The following is a 25,534-nucleotide window of genomic DNA, read 5'->3' on the forward strand; positions in this document are numbered from 1 at the left end:
CAACCTTTACATAAAAACTCAAAAAAACCCAGACGAAATAAGTAAAATAAAAAATTAAACGCTAAATGCGAAGATAAAGTGGCATTTTCAAGAAAAAAATTAAAATTGCAATAACTCTTCAACGGCTAACTTTTGGATATGGTATTATAAGATCAAATCAGTTTGTTTTGACCCCTACTACACGCTCTTAACAGGAATAGGTCGACTTAACCTGTAACCCTGTATATTAAGATTAAAACCTTCCTCGAGAATGCGTTGTATAGTCCGTGTTGCAATCTGCATGTCACAATCTATATTATCATCATTGTCTGAAGCTTCCGCCTGCGGCTTCCCCCGCGTTTTAAAAGAAAAACCCGCATAGTTCCCGTTCCCGTAGGATTTCCGGGATGAAAGCTATCCTATCCTATGTGTTAATCCAAGTTACCCTCTATATGTGTGCTAAATTTCGGTTCAGTAGCATTTGCGTGAAAGAGTAACACACACACCCACATCCTCACAAACTTTCGCATTTATAATATTAGTAGGACTAGGATATGAGTAAGTTAAAATAGTATGAAAAGTTACTTGTGTTTAAAAATAAAATAACAATATATACAATGAGCATGATTTTGATCAAATTGTGCTTTATTACATAAATAATATTATCAAATATCACCAATCAATACATCCGTCTGTACTCTAATTAAATTTAATGTAAAATGTACGTACATTTTAAACATTTGAAAAAATCTAAACATATTTTTTAATAATGTTTTATACAGAAATCAAAAAAAGGAAAATAGAGATTGGAAAATGGTATCATCGCAGACGGCAGAGTACACTCATTGTTATTGGTGCACATGTACGTATAATATAAAATAATAAACTAGCCGCTCCGCGCGGTTTCACCCCCGTGGCTCCTCTCCTGTTGGTCGTAGCGTGATGATATATAGCCTATACCCTTCCTCGATAAACCTAACACTGAAAGAATTTTTTAAATCGGACCAGTAGTTCCCGAGATTAGCGCGTTCAAACAAACAAACAAACTCTTCAGCTTTATAATATTAGTATAGATTGCCGCGGCTGCAAGAACTTCTACGTCCATCTTTGAAGCGCCATAATGCAGAATGATCAGTAAGCCAATGTGTGAACAGGAATCTTGGATAACCATCATTTTTGCCAACACCTTGGCCCCATGACGTGTACTGCCGCCTTTATGTTATGTTTCGTCCTACAATATGAAAAGATAATAAAAATTACTTACTATAAACCAATATAAATATTGTGAGACTGGAGTAAAACTTAATCTGTTAAAAATAGCAATTTATATAATATCAATAGTAAATTAATGTTGTTTATCGTTCATATTGTTTTTGTTTTGAACGAATCCTTGGAAAATTTATGTATTTTGCGAACCAAACATGAAACAACCACTATACAACTTAATCATATTTATTAAAACACAACGCTTAATTAATTAAAATTGAAATTTTCTTTTTAAAGTTAAATACATATAGTATACAACTGTGGTCTGTGATATACAATCTATTTGCGTGTTAAAAATAAAAACACCATTTAGCGCAGAACATAATTAATTACAATAGTACCATAGACACAATTTTTGAAGTGAAACTTCTTTACGCGCGTTGAGAGTATTATTAGGTATAAGGTCGCGTCATGGCAATACCGTCACGTCATAGAGTAAGGCGACGATTTTGGTAGTTTTGAATCTCACCAAAGAAGTTTCACTTCTGACAAGTGTGCTCGACACACACGCTCTTTTTAAATTATGACATCATTAATCCTGAAAAATTCAATTACTGTCTTTAGGTAGTAGGTACCAACTACCACACGGTGTATGAAATACTTACACCCTGGTGACAGACGGACCGACACATAAACAACAATATTAAATAATAACGTATCCTGTGAATGTATCCATTGTAAACTTTAACTTTGTTGGTAATGTATTATAATGTTATTAGGATAGTAAGATAAACTAAATAACAGCGAGTTTATTTTTAATCAAATAATTTAATTCAAAGCAATTGTAAAAATAGTAGTTACTAAGTTGTGAAGGCAAAATTAAAGATTTTTATTTATTACATATTTAAATTTATAAGGAACCCTAAACCGCTACATCTGCACATAACATAACCTTTGACATAACATAACATTTCGATTGAAAAAATTAATGAAGAAAACAGTTGTTTAATATTTACCGTGCAGGAAAGACGTTTTACAATGGCCAAGGTCAGATATTGTTTTTGTATTTATTTGTCTTTGGGAAACAAACATTACAGTGTTTCTTAATTTTCGTATTGATAAATATTTAAATGTTATTAACTAATTTTATCAGAATTACGTACCTATTTTCAAATAAGTTTACGGAGTTTTTAACAGATCCATTGCAGCATCTTCTATTGTAGATATGCTATTGGTTAATCTCTTAAAACAACTACATATATCTGATGAGAATTTAACTAGCAATTAATAGATGTTATAAGAGTTATAAAAGTTTTAAATTACATGTTTTTATTTGATAAGTTTATTAATAATTTCTTTATTACAGTAATTATATATTTTTTGTTGCATTGATTTTTTTTAATTGATAAGTAATAGGCAGAATATTTACAAAGTGTCGCCTCTATAGCGGTGAATTGATGACCTCGCTTAATCTATGACTCACTAGCCGCCCCGCGCAGCCGCGCTTGTCGCACAGATTTTGTTTACGCTGTCTTCTCTATACGTAGTAATAATAGCTCAATGATAATTCACGGTTATTTTTTAATACTTACTATTTTTATGGCTTGCACGGCTTCCTTTATCAAGGATCATGTATACAAAAATATTCATTATTTAAGTTAATATTATGCTATAGTTCTGTTATTATTGTGTCATTAAGGAAGGTGGACCCCAAAATACAGGCTGTCCTAGTTTGGGGTCCAAATGTTACATGTTTGTACCTAACCCACAAATTGAATCAATAAATGATTTTTATTTTTATTTTTTATTTTATTTTTATTCAAACGATAGATTCAAAATAAAATAAAATTAGAAAACACGTTGAACTAAATTATTAACGGCAGTATTAATTAGCAATTTTGAAAATAAATTGCCAAAATGTCGACGTGAAGCATGAAATAACAATTTTTTATTTTTAGTAAGTTCGATTTCCGGTCGAAGCAAGTGAATTTTCGAAAATCTTTGAATGCCATTCTATTTCATTTAAAAAATAAAGGAATGTTTCCTTTCAGCAAAATTTGCTATCTTCAGTATTTCAAGTACTTTCCCTCCAGCGCCCATCGAAAATTTCCATACTGTATAGGAAATGCATATAAATATTACCTAGGTCCTAGGTAGTTAGTTTGTTTTTTTTTTAATTTCAGGTGAAGATTCCAAACTTCAAGCTGAACAATGGGATGGAGATGCCCGCACTTGGCTACGGAACTTGGCTGGGTTTAAATAAGGAGGTAATTTTCCATTTATCTATATATCTAAGTACCTACATAGTTCCTAGTTTGCGGCCCGCGGCTTCGTCCGCTTTGTCTGAAACATCACAAAATATGGTATACAAATTATAATCCTATAATAATATTATATTATTTAATATTATAAATGCGAAAGTTTGTGAGGATGGATGTGTATGTATTCATGTTTCTTTCACGCAAATACTACTGAACCGATTACAATGAAATTTAGCACACATATAGAGGGTAACTTGGATTAACACATAGGATAGGTTTTATCCCGGAAATTCCATGGGAACGGGAAAGCTAGTTATTCATAATATTATTACCAGTAGATTATGAATAACTTATAGCTTTCCCTTTGCAAATTGCAAATGCGTGCTAAAGTTACGGATAGAAAAATAACAAAAAACAGATAAATTTTTTAACAGTTATCGGTCATAATTTCAAAGCGGAGAAAACAAAAAATCATTGATCTAGAAGGACTTTATTAATTAGTTTTGCTAGATTTTTTTAATTTCAGCTGGATCGTGTGCATAAACCTGCACTCTAAATTTCATGAAAATCGTTGAAGCCGTTTCCGAGTTTCAAAATCACTACCTAATATAAAACAAAGTCGCTTTCTATGTCCCTATGTATGTATGCTTAATCTTTTAAATAGAGTGATTCACGAGGAAGGTTTAAGAGCAAACAAAAGAGCCGTTTTTCCATATAAACGTAGTCCCCTGTTTCCTCCCTGGATTGTGCCACTAGAGCAATATATTTTTACTATTAATCTATGGTAACTTTAGCCATGTTCCTACGTTTTCCTTTTTGTCATATCTTAATTATTAAACAAGATTATTAACTTTCAAAACGTAAGAAATAGGACAGATTCTCCGTTATGTTACGTCTTCCATAAAACTTATTTTTGAATATTATATAAAAAAAAGCAAAACGTAGGAACATAGCCTATACTTTTCTCTACTAAATTATGAAAAAGTAATTAAATCGATCCAGTATTGGAGGAGGAAACAGGGGACTACGGAACGTCGCTTGAGGCATAGCGCGACAAATAGATAATAATATGAAAATACATGTCTGTGATGAAAACCTAATTTTGAATTCTCTCACTCGTTTCGTTGGCTCTTAAGTATTTATAATTTATTAGGTTTTAGACAAAGCGGGCGAAGCTAGTAAATAATAAATGCAAAAATAAGTAAATTAATAACAACTTATTTAGGTATTCAAATGCCTTCCTTTTAAATTGGTATTTTAGTTTTAACAATGCCAAACTCGTTCTATCGAAAAACTGGTAACATATTATTGTACTATGTATTTTAAATTTACATAATATAATTGCATAATATTTTTCAGATGGAACTGCGCATAGAATACGCCCCACAGCTGGTCGAAGCAGTGATGTACGCTATCGATATCGGCTATCGACACTTCGATACGGCACATTTCTATCGTGTCGAACCTGAGTTGGGTTACGCGGTAAGACAGAAGATAGAGGAAGGTGTTGTTAAACGGGAGGATATTTTTATTACTACTAAGGTTTGTTTAATTATTTTGTACTTGTTGAAATAGGAAATACATAAGTAATTATTCATTAAAAGTAATCGGTCTCGAAATTTCAACAAAATAGAAATAATATTGTTGACAGCACATAATACGAGTAGGTATATTATATGAATCAATCAATCAATCAAGTATGAACACAAAATATATATTATAATTATTTCTGGCACTGAGAGATCGGGTAGACGTAGACCCACCGTAGACCGCTACGGTACGGCTACGGACATAAACTCCAAGTAAATCTTTAAAAAAATGTAATAATCCTTAAAAAAGGCATAATTTTTTAATATAAAATGAATCGAGTGAAAATGTTAAAATTACGTAACTGTCTTGTACTTGGAAAGAAAAAGACCCAATAAATCATACTAAAGTTCCATTTTGATTGTATGTGTGACTGTTTCAGAATATGCAAATTCACATAAAATTTAGGGAGCCTCCCCATAATTTGTATACTAAGAAAAAGTGTTACCTACCTACTTTAGTGTTTCGCGAAATTATGTACCTCTTATATATAAAATTCTCTTGTCACAATGTTAGTCTGCATACTCCTCCGAAACGGGTGGACCGATTCTCATGAAATTTTCTGTGCATATCGGGTAAGTCTGAGAATCGGCCAACATCTATTTTTCATATGTACCACGGGCGAAGCCGGGGTGGACCGCTAGTATATTATAATTATTTCTGGCACTGAGAGATCGGGTAGACGTAGAGCCACTGTAGACCGCTACGGTACGGCTACGGACATAAACTCCAAGTAAATCTTAAAAAAAAATGTACTTAATAATCCTTAAAAAAGGCATAATTTTTTAATAAAAAATGAATCGAGCGAAAATGTTAAAATTACGTAACTGTCTTGTACTTGGAAAGAAAAAGACCCAATAAATCATACTAAAGTTCCATTTTGATTGTATGTGTGACTGTTTCAGAATATGCAAATTCACATAAAATTTAGGGAGCCTCCCCATAATTTGTATACTAAGAAAAAGTGTTACCTACCTACTTTAGTGTTTCGCGAAATTATGTACCTAAATGGTCAAACTCCTCTTTTTATTCTGGATAAAATAATATATATTTAAGATTGATATCTAAGCATTTTTTTAAATGCGGATTCTACTAATCCGTTGTCGTTTATTCAATGATTAGAAAGTTACCTTACAAATAACTTGGAATAAACGAAATGTTAAAATATTAACGAAAAAAATCCAATTCTTTTTTTTAGCTTTATAAGACTGTTTTATATTTACTTATTTCCTAATTATTCTTTTTTCTACGATTCAAAAGTGCTTCTAGAAGAAGTTTAATTGTATGAATAAATGTTTGAGTTTGAGTTTAGCGCCAATTAAATGACACTGACATTAAAATTTTCAGGTATGGCAACACAACCATCGTCCAGAAGATGTCGTCGCGTCGGTTGGCGCGTCCTTGAAACGGATGGGTCTGGATTATGTTGACCTAGTGTTGATGCACTGGCCTATGTCGATATCTGTGAGTTTTGTTTGTTCGTGTGTAGGGCCGGAACGGATGTATTAATTGATTAGTTCTTTTTTATTGCTTTTTTGAAATAATTATGTACTTCCAAATAAATACGAGAATATATTTATATGAAGGATTATCAATCTAACGGCCTAAATAATATCTAGTTGATCGTATTAATTAAATTTTAACGTCTGATTTAATCTCAAGGCTGTACAGAATAAATTCACTTTGTATAGAATAGCCAGTAATACCTACTTACTAATATTTAATATGGTTATGTTAATATTTTCCTTTACCTCAGCTTGTCTGGAAGCTATCGCTAATAGGCGGTAAGGTGGCCTTTTGCACTACATTAATCTCTCTTTTAATAGTAACTAGCTTACCGCCCGCGGCTTCGCCCGCTTTGTCTAAAACCTAATAAATTATTTATTAAAACCTTCCTCTTGAATCACTCTATCAAAAAAAACCGCATCAAAATCCGTTGCGTAGTTTTAAAGATTTAAGCATACAAAGGGACATAGGGAAATAGGGACAGAGAAAGCGACTTTATTTTATACTATGTAGTGATAGTGATTAATGATTATATTTTCAACTCGTATGATACAATATATCAAATTTTATGAAAATATTCCAGCAAGATCACGTCGACGAGAAGATAGATTATCTAGACACATACCGCGGTCTAGAAACAGTGTTAGACAAAGGTCTAACTAGATCCATCGGTGTGTCTAACTTTAACCTGGAACAGATGAAGAGATTGCTAGCGAATTGTAGAGTTAAACCTGTTGTTAACGAATTTGAGGTAAGATATAATTATAATTAATATTGATTGATTAAGTTGAATAAAACACCATTTAAATTCGTATATTTTTATTTTTTAAACAATATTGTGCTATTACATAAGTATAGTTTCGATACGAACAACTAAAAACACAGCATATAACGATTATAATTAGTTTCTTAATTCAATTCCAAAAAAACGAGCAAATGTGCCGAGCACACGAGTCAGAAGTGAAACTTCTTTGGATACAAAGATACCAAAATCGTCGTGAAATTTTACTCTCAACTCGCAAAGAAGTTTCACTTCAAAAACCTTTTTTTTTTTGCTTCGCATGTTTATTTTTACTTTATATTTATTACTAACTAGCATCCGCCCGCGACTCCGTCCGCGCGGATAAATTAAGATTTATTTTTTTTCTACGTATTTTTCCGGGATAAAAAGTATCCTATTTTATGCCCAGGATAATAAGGTATATTTATACCAAGTCTCATCGAAACCCTTAGTTTTCACGTGATGCCTGAACATACAGACAGACAAACAAAAATTTTTTTAATCACATATTTGGATTTGGTATCGATCCAGTAACACCCCCTGCTATTTATTTTTCAATATTTTCAATGTACAGAATTGACCCTTCTACAGATTTATTATATTATGTAGGTACCAAGATCATCTCACAAAATTTGTGCAACTCCGTCCGCTCAAGACCAAAACTGCTGAAGAAGTAGCATACATATAGATTTATCTCATTCCAGGTAAACCTTACCCTCTACCAAACCGAATTAATCAACTACTGCCAATCCCAAGACATTCTAGTGGTGTCCTTTGCATCATTTGGTTCAATGACCAATAAGATAAAGGATACAGCGCCAGAGCCAAGGTTGGATAGTCCAAAACTTGTGTCTATGGCCAAGAAGTATGGGAAAACTGTGCCGCAAGTTGTGTTGAGGTTTTTCGTAAGTAAATTATAGAAAGATATAAATTTTAAAAGAGATGTCGCGAGTAAAATTCCGAAAAAACTAGTACATACATATAACTTTTCATAGTGCTTTTAATTTTTGATTTTTTTTATAGAAAGCAACGCCTAGTGCTTAACGAAGCAGAATCTTGAAAATCGAATTTGTACTGTATAAAATGTACCTAAAATGTGTAAACAAGAAAAAAAGAATTTTAATGTTGTGTGTTTTTAAATTCATTTATATATTATCAGTTTCACATATTTTATTGATTTATATAAAAACATACTTATATAATATCTTGTTTATATTAGATATATTTAATTATGTTTTCCTTTTTCAGTACCAAAAAGGGATAGCAACCATCCCTAAATCGATAACAAAAAGTCGTATTTTAGAGAACGCCTCCATTTTCGACTTTGAAATTGACACAACCGATATTGCCACACTAGAAAAATACAATTGTGGCTATCGTTCAGACAATCCCATTTTCTGGCAAAATTATACAAATTATCCTTTTGATATAGTAAAGGACGCACCTCCCATGGAAATTCCCTTGTCTCAGCGCAAATGGAAAAATGGCGCGAACCTTGACATCGATTAGTTATCTATGGTTCCAAAAGGGCGGGAATTTTGAATTTTGTGTTCTATGGATTTATTTATTTTTTTTTTATTTACGGCATACGCCAAACGGATTGTTTTATGAATAAAATATTTTATGCTTGACGTTTTTGTTTTATTTTTTTAATAACACTTTATACGAAAAAGCGCGGGAAACTTCGAAGTTGGAGGGAGTGTCTCTAAAGCTAAATTAATTTTTAATCATTTTCTTCGTAGCCAGTGGTGTTAAATTTGTAAATATTACTTGTATTTATTATTACTACTAGCGGTCCGCCCCGGCTTCGCCCGTGGTACCTACATGTTTAAACTATCCTATCTCTCAAGTTGGATCGAACTGCACATGGTGTGCGAATTGTATTATAATCTGAAATCTAAGTGGTTTAGGAGTCCATTGAGGACAAACATTGTGACACGAGATTTATATTAAGATTTGTAAATTCATATTGTTTTGTGTATATGTTATAGGCAAACTCCGAAGCTCCGGCGCTCCTAGGTTGGACTGGTCAATCCTCAGGTCAGACTGAATGACTTAGTCAAAGCCCAAACAAATGTAAATTTTCGGCCTTTGACTAAACAATTTTCGTCAAACCTGGGAGAGACTAATTTGGTCAGGCAAACGTCAAAACACAATTTTATTAAATCGGGGTTTGACGAGTCAAACTCCGATATAGGTATGAAGTGTCTTATCTTCGTATATTTGGAAGCATTTTATCATTTAAGCAGCTTTCAAGTCTTAAGAACCGCTTAACTCTGCCAGTTCTGACACCTGATTGGTCAGCTTACGTGATTTTCACTTTTATATTTGAGATGCTTTGAGAGAATGCCGTGTGGCATTAGGCCCGCCTTTTGTACGATGTGCAATCACTACATAGTATAAAACAAAGTCGCTTTCCCTGTCCATATGTCCCTATGTCCCTATGTCCCTTTGTACGCTTAAATCTTTGAAACTACGCAACGGATTTTGATGCGGTTTTTTTTAATAGATAGAGTGATTCAAGAGGAAGGTTTATATGTATAATAAAATCCATTAAATAGTGGAGAAGTACTGTTATTTTTGAGGTTTCTAATGTGATGTCGTAAAAAATTACATTTTTTCCGCTTACATTGCAAACGCAGGCTGAACCCTACGGGTTTTATCAAAATAATGTACTAAGTATTGTACACATTGAAAAGGTCTACAGTCCGCGATGGTATATGTCTATCTCTTATGGACAACCCTTTTTTTGTCATTTACTTTTTACGACAAATAATGGCTAATTTTCGATGCGATTTTAACCAATACAGCATTAATCCTTAACCAATTAAATACCTTGAATACATTGTTCATTTAATATAGATCTATATGGCCCTTTACACCGTATGATTTAAGTGAATATTTTCGAAGATATTACAGATTTAAAAATTGCGGGACGTAGCGTTTACGGCGGTACCGGCCGGCCGCCCGGCTATCTATTTTATACCCGTACGAAGTCGGAGCGGGCCGCTATGTTTTTATATACGACGTTCACAGTTTTTCTGTAGTGTATTTAGTAATTAGTATCAGCATTGCACCCGTGCGAAGCAGGGGCGGGTCGCTAGTAAAGTATAAAATAAATAAATAAATGCTTTGGAATATACGGAGGTTAGTTTGTATAAGATTAAGTATAAAAAAATCATGGACGTATAAAAAAAGACGGACGGTATATCGCCTATACATTGAGTGAAACCTAGTAATGGCGGCGAAACATCCATGTGTGTGTGCCATGTTGCCATGGCAACAGCTGTCCTGATGACAATGGCGGCTGTATTTTTTTCTATAAATTTTGCTGTAATAATTTTGCCATTAAAACATAAAAGAAATTACTTGCTTCCCTGTGGAATGTAATCCCTTGTGTTTTGTTATTTAAAATTGTACTGTTGCGACACCATTTAACCACGCAAGACGGCATTTTAAATATTTTTTGTGAAACAGTGACGCAGTTAATCAGTCGGTAGTTCACGACGTAATGGCGGCCGACTAGCTTACTATGGTGAGAGTGTGTGCGTGTTTATTGTCTTTACACGATCACTAGCTTACTATGGTGGCTTCACGTTGTTTGTTCGTAATACGGCGTCCGTCTTTTTTTATACGTCCATGAAAAAAATAAAAAATTTTTAAAATTTTGATGTTTATTGTTTTAATAATTTCTTAAGTAATTAAAATGAAAAATTAATCATTTTTCTGACATGGTGAGGCATTAACAGCTTTAATGTTAATTGTTTTAATAATTTCTTAGGTAATTAAAGTGACAAATTAATCATTTTTCTGACATGGTGAGGCATTAATGTTAATTGTTTTAATAATTTAGAAGAATTGCAGTCGCTTCTAGGATTGACTAGGCCAAAACCGAAACAGAATAATTTACTTTCGACGTTTGACTGAAAAGTTAGGAGCTCCTGGGTTTGACTAAAAATACTTCAGGCAAAGGGCGAAATTGAAATGTATTTCGGGGATTGACTGATGGCTTTGGCCAAACCTAGGATAAACCAGTCCTTCCGCGAAGAGACTGTGTATCGGACTTTGACTATAACATATATATTGGTAAATTTTCTTATATATTTACTAGCGGTCCGCCCCGGCTTCGCCCGTGGTACATATGAAAAATAGATGTTGGCCGATTCTCAGACTTACCCGATATGCACAGAAAATTTCATGAGAATCGGTCCACCCGTTTCGGAGGAGTATGCAGACTAACATTGTGACACGAGAATTTTATATATAAGATAATAGTATGTAATAATCCTCGAAGGTGGTTCGGGCGGGAAAATGAATGATCCTCCCGATCCTTTTGCAGAGGAGTTAGATTTACGGTCAGGCGGGTCAGGTCCTCTTGTGGCAAGCTATGTCACCTTAGAAGCTAACAATCATAGTTTTAATAGATCCTGAATCTTATACATATATAAAAATGAATCGCAAAATGTGTTGGTAAGCGCATAACTCGAGAACGGCTGAATAGATTTCGATAATTCTTTTGCACGCCTCATAAGCGAAGCGTTGAGGTGGGTACTACTGTCACTTCGCGCAAAACATCTGATTTTTCAAACTTAAAATGTCTTTATGTATCATACATTGCACTTGTAAGATAATACATACACACACATATTAAGAAAAAACACTATTTTTAACATTCATGATATTTTTGATGTCATTTTTGTTATTTAAACTAGTTAAAAAACAGTTTAAAAAAGTTCTGTCTTGGACGTCCGTGTGTCTGTAATGTGCGGAGGATTTTCTTGTTAACACGATAGCGACCGAAATACTTTACTAATCGAGTCTTTTTGTTTTTCTCTTACGCTTGAGTATGCTCAGGAATAGAACCCTTTCATTTTTCAGGGTCTGATTCGATGTGGTTTAATTGTTATTAAATAAACAAAAATAATAATTAATAAATAATTATTAAAAAAAATTATGAGGCGTGCACTTTTGGATTTTCCAAACTATTTTTATTATATTCCTTGAAGTACGAGGATGGTTTTTATGTAGAGAAAACGTAAACATATACCACGGGCGAAGCCGGGGCGGACCGCTAGTTAATTAAATATAAAAAAAATTGGTTGTCTGTAAAGTCGGTTTACTGACGATAGTTGAACGTGACAACGTCCGATTGTGCTTCTTTGTCGCTCGTTCCACGCTCTCGCTTGCACTTCAAGCCTTACATGGAATGCCTCAGAGCGAGGTAACGCCGCATGAGTCATGTTTTTTCGTGCGTGCAGCCGGCTATCGAATTATAAGACGTTGTCACGTCAAAAGGCGGCGTAAAAAAATATGAATGAAAGTGAAATAAATATAATGATGCTTACCAAATGTAGCAGAAATATCAAACTCGATTCCACCTACCCCTACAGATATTATTCGTTCCAATTACATACAAACAGATGCATATCCATACATAGTCCATGTTCAGAGAATTGACAAGCTACAACTTATGCACAGCTCGTCCTAATTTTCCATTCAGTTTGAAATTGTCAAACTTTCGCCTTTGTGTAGACGCAGCTTTACCAAATATTTTTTATACTTATAAAATTTAATTGCATGAATACATTAAGTATTTAAATTAGAAATAATACCTAGTAAAAAAGACGTGATTGACCGTGTGAAACGAGTTATTTGCTATTGTTAGTTATTTTATTCACATAGGTTTGTATTTTGAAAAGTTTCAAATAACATTTTCTAGACTTAGCTTACTTTTTAAGGCATAATTTATTTCTTTATTTGATAACTAGCCGCGCCGCGCGGTTTCACCCGCGTGGCTCCCCTCCTGTTGGTCTTAGCGTGATGATATATAGCCTATAGTCTTCCTCGATAAATGGGCTATCTGACACCGAAAGAATTTTTCAAATTGGACCCGTAGTTCTTGAGATTAGCGCGTTCAAACAAACAAACTCTTCAGCTTTATAATATTAGTATACATATAGATAGTCGCTTATTCTACCTTCAATCGTGGTCACGTAAACATTCAGACTTCAAATAAAAGGAAAAAAGTTACGATTACATTTATTTATTTATCTAATGGTAAAATATTTTTTTAAATCGGTCGAGAAGACTTCGAGTAAAATGATAACAAAGTAACAATTAAAACTTTCCTCTTTTTATGCATAGAAAACATAGCTAAAGCGAACATAGGTACAAGGAACAGATTTCACTGATCGATTTTCTTTACTAACTAGCGGTCCGCCCCTGCTTCGCCCGTGGTAAATATTTACGTTTTCTCTGCATAAAAACCATCCTAGTACTTCAAGGAATTTAATAAAAAAAGAATTATCGAAATCGGTTCAGCCGTCCACACGTGATGCCGTGACAACGCGAAACGGGTTTCATTTTTAGGTATAGGTATATAACTAGCTTACCGCCCGCGGCTTCGCCCGCTTTGACTAAAACCTAATAAATTATATACTAAAACCTTCCTCTTGAATCACTCTATCTATTAAAAAAAACCGCATCAAAATCCGTTGCGTAGTTTTAAAGATTTAAGCATACAAAGGGACATAGGGACAGAGAAAGCGACTTTGTTTTATACTATGTAGTGATGATAATACAATCACAAACAAATATAACCTTTGCCTCTCAGATATCATACCTAGTGAAATTTCCCCAGATATTTTTGTAATTGATTACAGAGATTACCTACTTCCTCTAAAAAAATACTCAATATTGCCTTTTCTAATTTAATATTTTTACAAAATAGAGAGCATTAAGCTTTTAAGCCTAAACCAATTATACTTTAATTGTTAATTAATTTTCATAAAAAGCGACTGAATTAAATTTGTAGGAGTTTATTACTTAGCTTTCTACGTAATAAAAATTAAAAACACAATGTTCTAATTTGTTACATTCTTATTCATAGGTAAGCCAAAATGTGTATAGTATGTTTTGTGTTGAGTCTTTGCCCTGTACCTACCTAATTCTAAACCACAGAACGTAGTTTTAAGCTCAGTTGTTCGGTAAAATGAATCTAAATAAAATGTCTATAAATTATAATATTGTATATACTGATTGACATGGACGTATAAAAAAAGACGGACGGTATATCGCCTAAACATTGAGTGAAGCCTAGTAATGGCGGCGAAACATCCATGTGTGTGTGCCATGTTGCCATGGCAACAGCTGTCCTGATGACAATGGCGGCTGTATTTTTTTCTATAAATTTTGTCGTAATAATTTTTTAATTAAAACATAAAAGAAAAAACTTGCTTCCCTGTGGAATGTAATCCCTTGTGTTTTGTTATTTCAAATTGTACTGTTGCGACACCATTTAACCACGCAAGACGACATTTTAAATATTTTTTGTGAAACAGTGACGCAGTTAATCAGTCGGTAGTTCACGACGTAATGGCGGCCGACTAGCTTACTATGGTGAGAGTGTGTGCGTGTTTATTGTCTTTACACGATCGCTAGCTTACTATGGTGGCTTCACGTTGTTTGTTCGTAATACGGCGTCCGTCTTTTTTTATACGTCCATGCTGATTGATCATAATTTAAACTCAGTTATTTTTAAAGGTACCTATTTGTTAGAATAAACAATAAAACAAACACACGCAAGCTTAAAATATTTTATTCATAACAATCCACAGAACACACAATTCAAAATTCCCGCCTTTTACAACCATAGATAACTAATCGATGTCAAGGTTCGCGCCATTTTTCCATTTACGCAGAGACAAGGGAATTTCCATGGGAGGTGCGTCCTTTACTATATCAAAAGGATAATTTGTATAATTTTGCCAGAAAATTGGAGTTTCTGAACGATAACCACAATTGTATTTTTCTAGTGTGGAAACATCGGTTGTGTCAATTTCGAAGTCGAATATGGAGGCGTTCTCTAAAATACGACTTTTGGTTATCGATTTAGGGATGGTTGCTAGCCCTTTTTGGTACTGAAAAAGAAAATATAATTAAGGATATTTAATAGAAACGATAAATATCTCTGTTTTCATAATTATGAATTAATAAAATATATACCTAATTGACTCATAATAATTGAAAGATAACTTTGATAACACAAATATAAATACGTCAAAATTTAAATATGCTTCTTTGTTTTCAAATAAAATGGTAATTGACTGATTGACTGCTGGTCCGGGAGCCAGCAGCAGATTTTATGACCAAGTTCCTCTCAAGCGGTAATTAGTAAAATGCATCAAAGTATAGTATTATGAAGCCTCGTGAACGTCAGCTGGAGCTCGGTTGGGGGGAAGAGCGGTTGTAGCCTCCCGTATCAGCTGACGGTTTTTCCACCAAGATACAGCCAGCTGACATATATATTTATCCACAGTTACATATAAGCTATCATCAGGTAAATTTTTGTTTGAGAGGAAATAACGGAAAATAAATTTTTCTTTAAATTTAACTTTCATGTTCGAGACACCAGCTGACGTATAATACACCATGTTGTAACCAGCTGACTATTTTTTTTCGTTGAGATATTGGGTTAGCTACAATTTGACAAATTTTTAGCTGAGAGGAAATGAATGAATGAATGTATTTTTTTTCCTATGTGCGTGGGAGGCTACAACCGCTCACCCCCCCAACCGAGCGCCAGCTGACGTTCACGAGGCTTTATAATACTATACTCTGAGGCGTCTGACGAATTATCTCTTGAGAGGAAATAGTTAACCAAATTTGCACCTGGCTCCCTAACCATGCTTTAAAACACACAACATTGAAATATGTTTTTTTTGTTTACGAATTTTATTTTTCTCAGAACAAATTCAATTTTGAAAGATTTGCTTCGTTAGGCACTAGATGGCGTTGTTAATGCTTTCTATGATAGCAAAAATAAACGATTATTCGAATTAGTTATACTAGTTTTTCTCGCGATTTTACTCGCGACATAACCATATAAAAACCATTTTGAAACTTATTTATTTCTATAATTAAATTAACAAAAACCTCCACACATTGTTATCACATATTATGTATTCGTATAAAATGATACCTTACCTATCTATGTAACTCTATAAAAAAATAATTTTTAACATTTATCTTTTTTCTTTCATAAACTTACCAAAAACCTCAACACAACTTGCGGCACAGTTTTCCCATACTTCTTGGCCATAGACACAAGAGTCGGACTATCCAATCTTGGCTCTGGCGCTGTATCCTTTATCTTATTGGTCATTGAACCAAATGATGAAAAGGACACCACTAGAATATCTTGGGATTGGCAGTAGTTGATTAATTCGGTTTGGTAGAGGGTTAGATTTACCTGGAATGAGAGAAAATATTAAGTAAAAAAAAAGACGTGTGGCACTCGGGGACTGCCGCGGTAAAGATATAGCATAGCATGCCTTCAAGCCACACCTCCGTGCCCGTCGGAGTGGGGAGCGTGAGGTTTTTCGTTACTAAATTTCTGGATTCGGTCCCCGCGCTCAAGGCCCGCGATAGAAGCTATGCAATAGCTTAATAAATAAACATGCCAAGCAAAAAAAAGGTTTTTGAAGAGAAACTTCTTTGCGAGTTGAGAGTAAAATTTCAAGGTCACGTCACGGCGATACCGTCAAGAAGTAAGACGACGATTTTGGTATCTTTGTATCCAAAGAAGTTTCACTTCTGACTCGTGTGCTCGGCACATTTGCTTTTTATGGAATTGAATTAAGAAACTAATTATAATTATTGTTCTATGCTGTGTTTTTAGTTGTTTTTTCGAACCTATAGTTAAGTTGTCAGAAAAAAATATGTTTAAAATAAAATAAAAATATAATAATTTAAAATGATGTTTTATTTACCTTAATTATTAATCTTTACTTATATTATAAAGCTAAAGAGTTTGTTTGTTTGAACGCGCTAATCATAGGAACTACTGGTCCGATTTGAAAAATTCTCTCGGTGTTAGATAGCCCATTTATCGAGGAAGGCTTTAGGCTATATATCATCACGCTAAGACCAACAGGAGTGGAGCACTGCGGGTAAAACCGTCTTACCTCAATTTGGTTAACAACAGGTTTAACTCTACAATTCGCTAGCAATCTCTTCATCTGTTCCAGGTTAAAGTTAGACACACCGATGGATCTAGTTAGACCTTTGTCTAACACTGTTTCTAGACCGCGGTATGTGTCTAGATAATCTATCTTCTCGTCGACGCCATCTTGCTGGAATATTATTTATATTTTAAATAAAATTTGATATATTGTATCATACGAGTTGAAAATAAAATGATTAATGTAGTGAAAAAGGCCACCCTATCGCTTATTAGCGATCTCTTCCAGGCAAGCTGAGGTAAAGGAAAACATAACATAACCATATTAAATATTAGTAAGTAGGTATTACTGGCTACACAAAGTGAATCTATTCTGTACAGCCTTGAGTTAAATTAAATCAGATGTTAAAATTTAATTAATACGATACGGCTAGATATTATTCAGGCCGATAGTTTAATAAAGAGGGATAATAATTGATAATCCTTCGTATAAATATATTCTCGTATTGTATTTGGAAGTACCTACATAATTATTGCAAAAGAGCAATAAAAAAGAACTTGCATCCATCCGTTCCGGCCCTACACACGAACAAACAAAACTCACAGATATAGACATAGGCCAGTGTATCAACACTTGGTCGACATAATCCAGACCCATCCGTTTCAAGGACGCGCGAACCGACGCTTCGACATCCGCTGGGCGGTGGTTGTGTTGCCATACCTGAAAATTTTAATGTCCATGTCACTTTTTTGGCGCTAAAATCAAATTCAATATTTATTTATTCAATTAAACCAAGAAGCTTATATCTAATACACTGGAGATTTCAGTATGAATATTAACTTGTAACAAGAAAATATGGCCTTGAATGACGCCTGTATGTTTTTTTATCCCTTTCACACCCACTTGCCAGTGTATTAGATATAAGCTTCTTGAATTAAACTTCTTCTAGAAGCACTTTTGGATTGTCATATAATAGGGCAGTATTATAATTATTATCTGTGACGTGGAATTGGCGATGTTATGTATTTATTAATAGCAAAAGAGTTGTTACTTATTATGTAAATTTAAAACAGTTTTAGGTATAGGGCTTCCATAAAAAGAGGTGCATTTGATTTTTTGAAAATATTAAGACAAAACTGTTGAGAAGTTAATTCTGTACAAACAATTAATATATTCTGTAAATTAATTATTAACATAGTAGAACTCAATGCGTTGAATAAACGATAGGACATGGTTACATAACAGCAATTAAAAAAATGTGTGCGTGTACTAGTGTACACACGTAAGAAGTGAAACTTCTTTATGACCTTATTTTTCAAAAAATAATTTACTATAGTGCAACTTCACGCGTGGTAAAGATAAGAAAAAGATGGCGCGTAACGGAAAAATGTCACGCGTAACGAAAAAATGTTACACTAAATTTTTTTTCCCCGATAAAGAAGTTTCATTTCAAAAATATCCGCTTTCATTGTGAATTCATTACCTATTTTATTTTTCAATTACATTAATAAATTGCAATTACTGCTATAAAGTCTGAATTAGACATATTTTATACTTATGTTTTTGTTATTCACACTTTGTAGTTTGTACCTACTATTTAGTATCTACTAATCCTGTCTATTCCGATTTTGATAAAATTTCGTTCAGAAATAGATCATCTACTATTAAATATTAATAATTATAAAAACAAACCTTAGTAGTAATAAAAATATCCTCTCGTTTAACAACACCTTCCTCTATCTTCTGTCTTAAGCTTTGGTCTGGTGATCATGACGCACAACGCTGAGGTATACAGTTTGCGATGCCGGACACTCAATCATATGAAAAACGTCGACAATGTTCTCTTGTTCCGTCGCAGTATGCGTCAGCGGCGAAGGGCAAGCGCGGTGAGTGGGGAGGTGTACTCCCGCACAGCGCGGCGTCATTCTCGATTGAACGCTGCGGTGTGCGGGTATGCGTCACGGCATATATGAATGCGACAATATGAATTTTTTCGAAGACAATTTAATAGAATTAGTTCGCAGCTATCCTTCTTTATATAAAAATAAAGACAAAAAACATAAAAGTTTGATAATTACAGCAAAATTGTTCATGTTCACGTCTACCTTGGTAGCTGCGGCAAAATCAACTGACCACCTCTCCGCAGGGAAGGTAAATGCTGCGTCGTGACGCTGCGTTGGGGCGCATACCTCAGCGATGTGCGTCATGATCACCAGACCAAAGCTTTACCGCGTAACCCAACTCAGGTTCGACACGATAGAGATGTGCCGTATCGAAGTGTCGATAGCCGATATCGATAGCGTACATCACTGCTTCGACCAGCTGTGGGGCGTATTCTATGCGCAGTTCTAGCTGAAAAATATTATATACATAATTATAATATTATATTATGTAAATTTAAAATACACAGCATAATATTATGTTAGGTACCAGTTTTTCGATAGAACGAATTTTGCATTGTTATACTAAACTAAAAAAGAAAGGCATTTGGATACAACTTATTTTTGCATTTATTATTTATTCTGAAACTCGGAAACGGCTTCAACGATTTTCATGAAATTTAGAATGCAGGAGGTTAATGGACACGATCCAGCTGAAATAAAAAAAATCGAGCAAAAGTATTTAAATAAATAAAATTCACTATAAACCAATGAATTTTGGTTGTCTCCGCTTGAATAATGTTACATACATTATTCAAGCGGAGACACTAACTATAACTGTTAACATTTTTTTAAGCTATTGCATAGCTTCTATCGCGGGCCTTGAGCGCGGGGACCGAATCCAGAAATTCGGTAACGAAAAAAAAACCTCACGCTCCCCACGGGGACGGGCACGGAGGTGTGGCTTGAAGGCATAGCATGCAATAGCTTTACCGCGGCAGTCCCCGAGTGTCACACGTCTTTTTTACAGTTGCCATGAATTTGCATTCGTAGATTATGAATAAGTAATTATAATCTGAGAAGGTTGGTATATTATATTTTGTGATGTTTCAGACAAAGCGAGCGAAGTCGTGGGCAGAAAAATAGTAAACTACATAATTATAGCTAAAACATAGATAAATGAAGAATTACCTCTTTATTGAAACCCAGCCAAGTTCCGTAGCCAAGTGCGGGCATTTCCATTCCATTGTTCAGCTTGAAGTTTGGAATCTTCACCTGAAATTAAAAAAAAAAATAACTAATATTTATATATGTATTTATTTCCTATACAGTATAGAAATTTTCGATGGGCACTGGAGGGAAAGTACTTGAAATACCTACTGAAGATAGCAAATTTTGCTGAAAGGAATCATTCCTTTATTTTTAAAAAGAAATAGAACTGCATTCAAAGGTTTTCGAAAATTCACTTGCTTCGACCGGGAATTGAACTAACTAAAAATAAAAAATTGTTACTTCATTCTTCTAATCGACATTTTGGCAATTTATTTTCAAAATTGCTAATTAATACGGCCTTTAATAATTTAGTTCTACGTGTTTGAAAATATACATGATCCTTGATAAAGGAAGTCGTGCAAGCCATAAAAAATAGTAAGTATTACTATAAAAAAATAACCTTGAATTATACATTCTTATTGGAAATTAAGTTTAAGTAGGTATTCAATTTGTATTCTATCTTTAACATAGATAATATAAATTAAAAATATCTAAAAAATTAAAAATTATCTGTCTTAAAAACTAATTATTATCTCCATCTCCAATGCTTATTATTGTACTAGCTTTCCGCCCACGGCTTCGTCCGCGATTTCAAAGAAAAACCCGCATAGTTCCCGTTACGTAGGATTTCCGGGATAAAATAAAACCTATCCTATGTGTTAATCCAAGTTACCCTCTATATGTGTGATACAGCCTAAATTACATTGTAATCGGTTCAGTAATATCTATTATTTGCGTGAAAGAGTAACAAACATACATACATACACATACATCCATCCACACAAACACATTTATATTATCTATTATTAGGAGTAGAATAGGAGAGTAGGAAGGATAATATCTCGTCTTCTTAATTCTTATTGATATTATTTTAGACTAGGTACACGTCAATAGTTTACTACAATAATATCTAATAAAAGCCGGCCGGTTTATCAAATAAAATTTGATTAAAATTCAATTTAACAACGTGCGCTAATTAATTATATAAACAGTGATACTATGAACTATCTATTAAAGTAAATATAGATAAAATTAGTTAATAACATAATATTTATCAATACAAAAACAATATCTGACCTTGGCCATTGTACACGTCTTTCCTACAAGGTAAATGTTTAACGACTGTGTAACCGGTAACGACTGATTTATTTCATTTGTTTCAATCGAAATGTCGTCAAAGATTATGTTATGTGCAGATGTAGCGGTTTAGGGTTCCTTATAAATTAAAATAATAAATAAAATTCTTTAATTTTGCCTTCACAACTTAGTAACTACTAACTACTATTGTTACAATTGCTTTGAATTAAATTATTTGATTAAAAATAAACTCGCTGTTATTTAGTTTATATTACTATCCTACTAACATTATAATACATTACAAAGTTAAAGTTTACAGAAATTTATGGATACGTAAATATTTAATATTGTTGTTTGTCTGTCGGTCCGTCTGTCACCAGGGTGTAAGTATTTCATACACCGTGTGGTACCTACTATCTAGTAAGACAGTTGAATTTTTCAGAATTAATGGTGTTATAATCTAAAAAGAGCGTGTGTGTCGAGCACACTTGTCAGAAGTGAAACTTTTTTAGTGAGATTCAAAAATACCAAAATCGTCACCTTACTCCATGACGTGACGGTATTGCCATGACGCGACCTTGTAATAATACTCTCAAGTCTCAACGCGCGTAAAGAAGTTTCACTTCAAAAATTGTGTACTATTGGTAATATGGTACTATAAAAACATTGATGATGATATATCATATTATATCTTATATATGTATAAAAATGAATCGCAAAATGTGTTGGTAAGCGCAAAACTCGAGAACGGCTGAACCGATTTCGATAATTCTTTTTTTATTCCTTGAAGTACGAGGATGGTTCTTATGTAGAGAAAACGTAAACATGTACCACGGGCGAAGCCGGGGCGGACCGCTAGTTTTTAATAAAATCTATTGTTGAATGTAATTAATTATGTTCTGCGCTAAATGGTGTTTGTATTTTTTACACGGAAATAGATGTAAGTATATATTATATTATATTTAACTTAAAAAATAATTTTTCAATTTCAATTTTAATTAATTAGGCATAATGATGGAATTACACTAAGTTGTGTTTTAATAAATATTATGATTATAAATAATATGGAGTTTTATTTCATTTTTACTACCTACCTAATACCTAACTACCCACAAATATTATAAACATTTGTATGGATGACTGTAATTATGTTTCTGACTCACGCAAATCCACTGAAATTTTGTTAATAGGTACCTACTTGGCAGTATTGGTTGCTAATATGCATGTTTTCTATATTATAACACAGACTAGAAATAATATACTACGTATTATAGAAATACATATGAACGAGTCAAACCGCGTGGTCGTTTCACAGCTAGCAAAATATACCCTATTTTTGAAAGCATTATTTAAATACTCAAATATTAAAATCGTAAAACTTTGTAAAGATTTTTGATGAAATTTGTATAGAGAAAGTATAGAGAAGTATAGAGTATAGAGATATCTAGCTGTGACTAGATTTGCATATCTAGACCAAAACCAACATTTTTTATTTAAATCAACGCCATCTGTGTTTTACATATTAAAATTAAAGTTGATTAAAGCGCCATCTATGATTCAGTAGCAACACTAGCATTAAACTTTATGTTATAAAATTTTGTTGTTATATTATGTAAAATATAGATGGCGCTTATATAAAATATTCAATATAACTATTGATCACTAGATGACGCTAATATTAAAATATTTTATTTCTATTTTAGATATCTTATAAATTCTCAATATAACTCCTGACCACTAGATGGCGCTAATATTAAAAATATTTTATTACTATTTTCTATCTTAAAAAATATGGACACAAAAGAATAATGCAGTAATTACGGTAAATAAATAAAAATGAATGAAATAATTATTCAATATTACTATATTTTATTATCATTCAAGCGGCAAGCCTCAAGGTTTAAAGTATTCTTATCATGTTGAATTAAATTATGAATTATTGTTATCGTAATATTTTGTAATAATCGGTAAACGGTTTAATTTTAAAATTATATTAATAAATATTAAGAATTAAGAAAAGCTAACAAAATTTCTATCTCTTTTTAAACAATATAGTTATTAATATTATTATATCTTAGCGAATAAAAAGTCTTGTTACACGTATTCTACTCACCGCTAGATGGCGCCACACAACGTGTTGCAACAGAAATACTGTGATAATGTATTGATTGTACTTTTTACAGATTGTAGTCAGATTAATCACTATGTAATTATTTCTTGATAACAAGAAGAAAATGAGGTTTTTGTAATGTTTATATTACATGCTTGTGATTTGTAAGTATTGAATAAGCTATTATGAATTATGATTATGATTTTCATTACGAATTATGTTATTAATAACTACGTACTATAATGCAATTATAGGTACTCATAGTGTTTATGAATTTATTTATTCCAGAAAAACCTCAAAAGCTTCCTTTTTATTAGGGCTTTTAAAATTATGAGTTGATTATATATTTTCTTTTAATTCAATTTTAATTACATTTATCTATATGATTTTATAAAAATACCTATGTTTAAACCCGGTAATGTCTGTAATATTCCATTTTTTTCTAATATGTTTATGTTACTGTTTATAACATCAGCAGCTATCTGCCAGGGGAAATATCGTCAATATCGGTTCAGACATTTCTGAGCAATTTTTCTGTATTCTTTATAGGTAAGTCCTTCTTTATTATAAAACTAATTTAGTTGGTTTTAAATAAAACAACGTTTATTTTTTAATACATTTATTAACCTGCATACTTAAAATAAAATACCTACTTATCTACTATGGCTTCATCAAATTCTCATATCACCATGTTAAAGACATTGTGGTAAGTTATTCCTTGGAAACGGCTTGACCAATTTTTATGAAACTTTTTGTGTAAAATAGGTTGCAAACTGTTTTTAATACCCCACATGAACTATTGAAATACTTGATTTTGCCCGCGGGTTCGTCTGCAAGTAAAACCGCGTGGCACAGCTAGTTTTATATAATTTTCACGTATAAACGTAGTTTTTGGACGTTATTTGCGTAACAATGACGAGTAGGTAAAAGTGACTCGTAATAAAGTTTAATTAAAAAAATCTTCTAGTGAGTCTCCTTTTATTTGCCTTTTTAAATGTTTTCGCTGTAAGGTGATCTATGCCTCGTTTACATTTAAGATTTAAAACTATTATATTATTATTTACCTAAAGTTGTACATTTTAGCTAAGCTAAGCTAGTAAAATTACTTTTATTATCTGTATACATTATTATAAGTTTTGACCATACTTACACACAATAATAATTCTAAACATCTGTACCTACTTATATGAAGAAATACTTGTAGAAATCTGTATTACCTACCTATTAAAAATAGGTATATGATTAATAATTGTATAAGACACCTACTTATTAATACTGTAAGTACCTACGGCTACGTAAATATGTCTAAGTGCCATTTTTAAACAAAATAGGTTAAAATGTGTCTTTGCGCTATATATAGAAGCATTAATTGTTTTAATTTCTCATAAATAATAGGGGTAAAATAAGTCTATTGAAAATCAAACAGAGCAAATGTTGTATTAACTTTTAAACAAAATTATTTAAAATCGGCTCCATAGTTCTTGCGATTCAACAAACAAACATAAAATATTAATTTGGATAATGTAACAGACTCGTGAAAACAAATATAATTACCTACTACGTGTTAAACAATTATCATGTTTTTATCAACATTTAATTAAATTAATTATGGTTTAGTATTTAATTATAAATTATTTCAAGTGTAGATTGCTGTGTTATAATTAGTGAGTAATTGTGAATTCTTCTCACGATAAAATCTATTGGAGCTTTGTTGTTTATTAAAGAGGTGTATTTCTATAATATACTAGCCGCGCCCCATGGTTTCACCCGCATTGCTCCGCTCCTGTTAGTCTTAGCGTGATGATATATTATAGCCTATAGCCTTCCTGGGTAAATGGGCTATCTAACACTGAAAGAATTTTTCATATCAGACCAGTTGTTCCTGAGATAAGCGCGTTCAAACAAACAAACAA

At 32.8% G+C, this 25,534-nt stretch overlaps 2 protein-coding genes across 2 annotated transcripts; one reads left to right on the top strand and one right to left on the bottom strand.

Annotated features, from left to right (window-relative positions):
* The first annotated feature begins 2,177 nt into the window (after positions 1-2,177).
* On the top strand, positions 2,178-8,895 carry LOC149476175 (aldo-keto reductase AKR2E4-like). The gene is made up of 7 exons (XM_089712305.1): positions 2,178-2,232; positions 3,369-3,452; positions 4,806-4,988; positions 6,381-6,497; positions 7,123-7,290; positions 8,025-8,225; positions 8,569-8,895. The coding sequence occupies exons 1-7, from the start codon at positions 2,224-2,226 to the stop codon at positions 8,827-8,829; spliced, it is 1,023 nt and encodes a 340-aa protein (XP_089568431.1). The 5' UTR covers positions 2,178-2,223; the 3' UTR covers positions 8,830-8,895.
* Positions 8,896-14,907: 6,012 nt separating this feature from the next.
* LOC149476176 (aldo-keto reductase AKR2E4-like) lies at positions 14,908-21,557 on the bottom strand. Its single transcript, XM_089712399.1, has 8 exons — positions 21,512-21,557; positions 20,354-20,437; positions 19,507-19,634; positions 18,975-19,029; positions 17,886-18,002; positions 17,286-17,453; positions 16,370-16,570; positions 14,908-15,239 (listed from the first exon to the last, which is right to left on the bottom strand). Exons 1-8 carry the CDS (start codon positions 21,518-21,520, stop codon positions 14,979-14,981), a joined length of 1,023 nt encoding a protein of 340 aa, XP_089568525.1. The 5' UTR covers positions 21,521-21,557; the 3' UTR covers positions 14,908-14,978.
* Positions 21,558-25,534: the final 3,977 nt, after the last annotated feature.

Source organism: Colias philodice, chromosome 28 (genome assembly GCF_061535455.1).
Source record: "Colias philodice isolate Cphi_HAF_F1 chromosome 28, ilColPhil1 Martin Lab GWU primary, whole genome shotgun sequence".
NCBI lineage: Eukaryota > Metazoa > Arthropoda > Insecta > Lepidoptera > Pieridae > Colias > Colias philodice.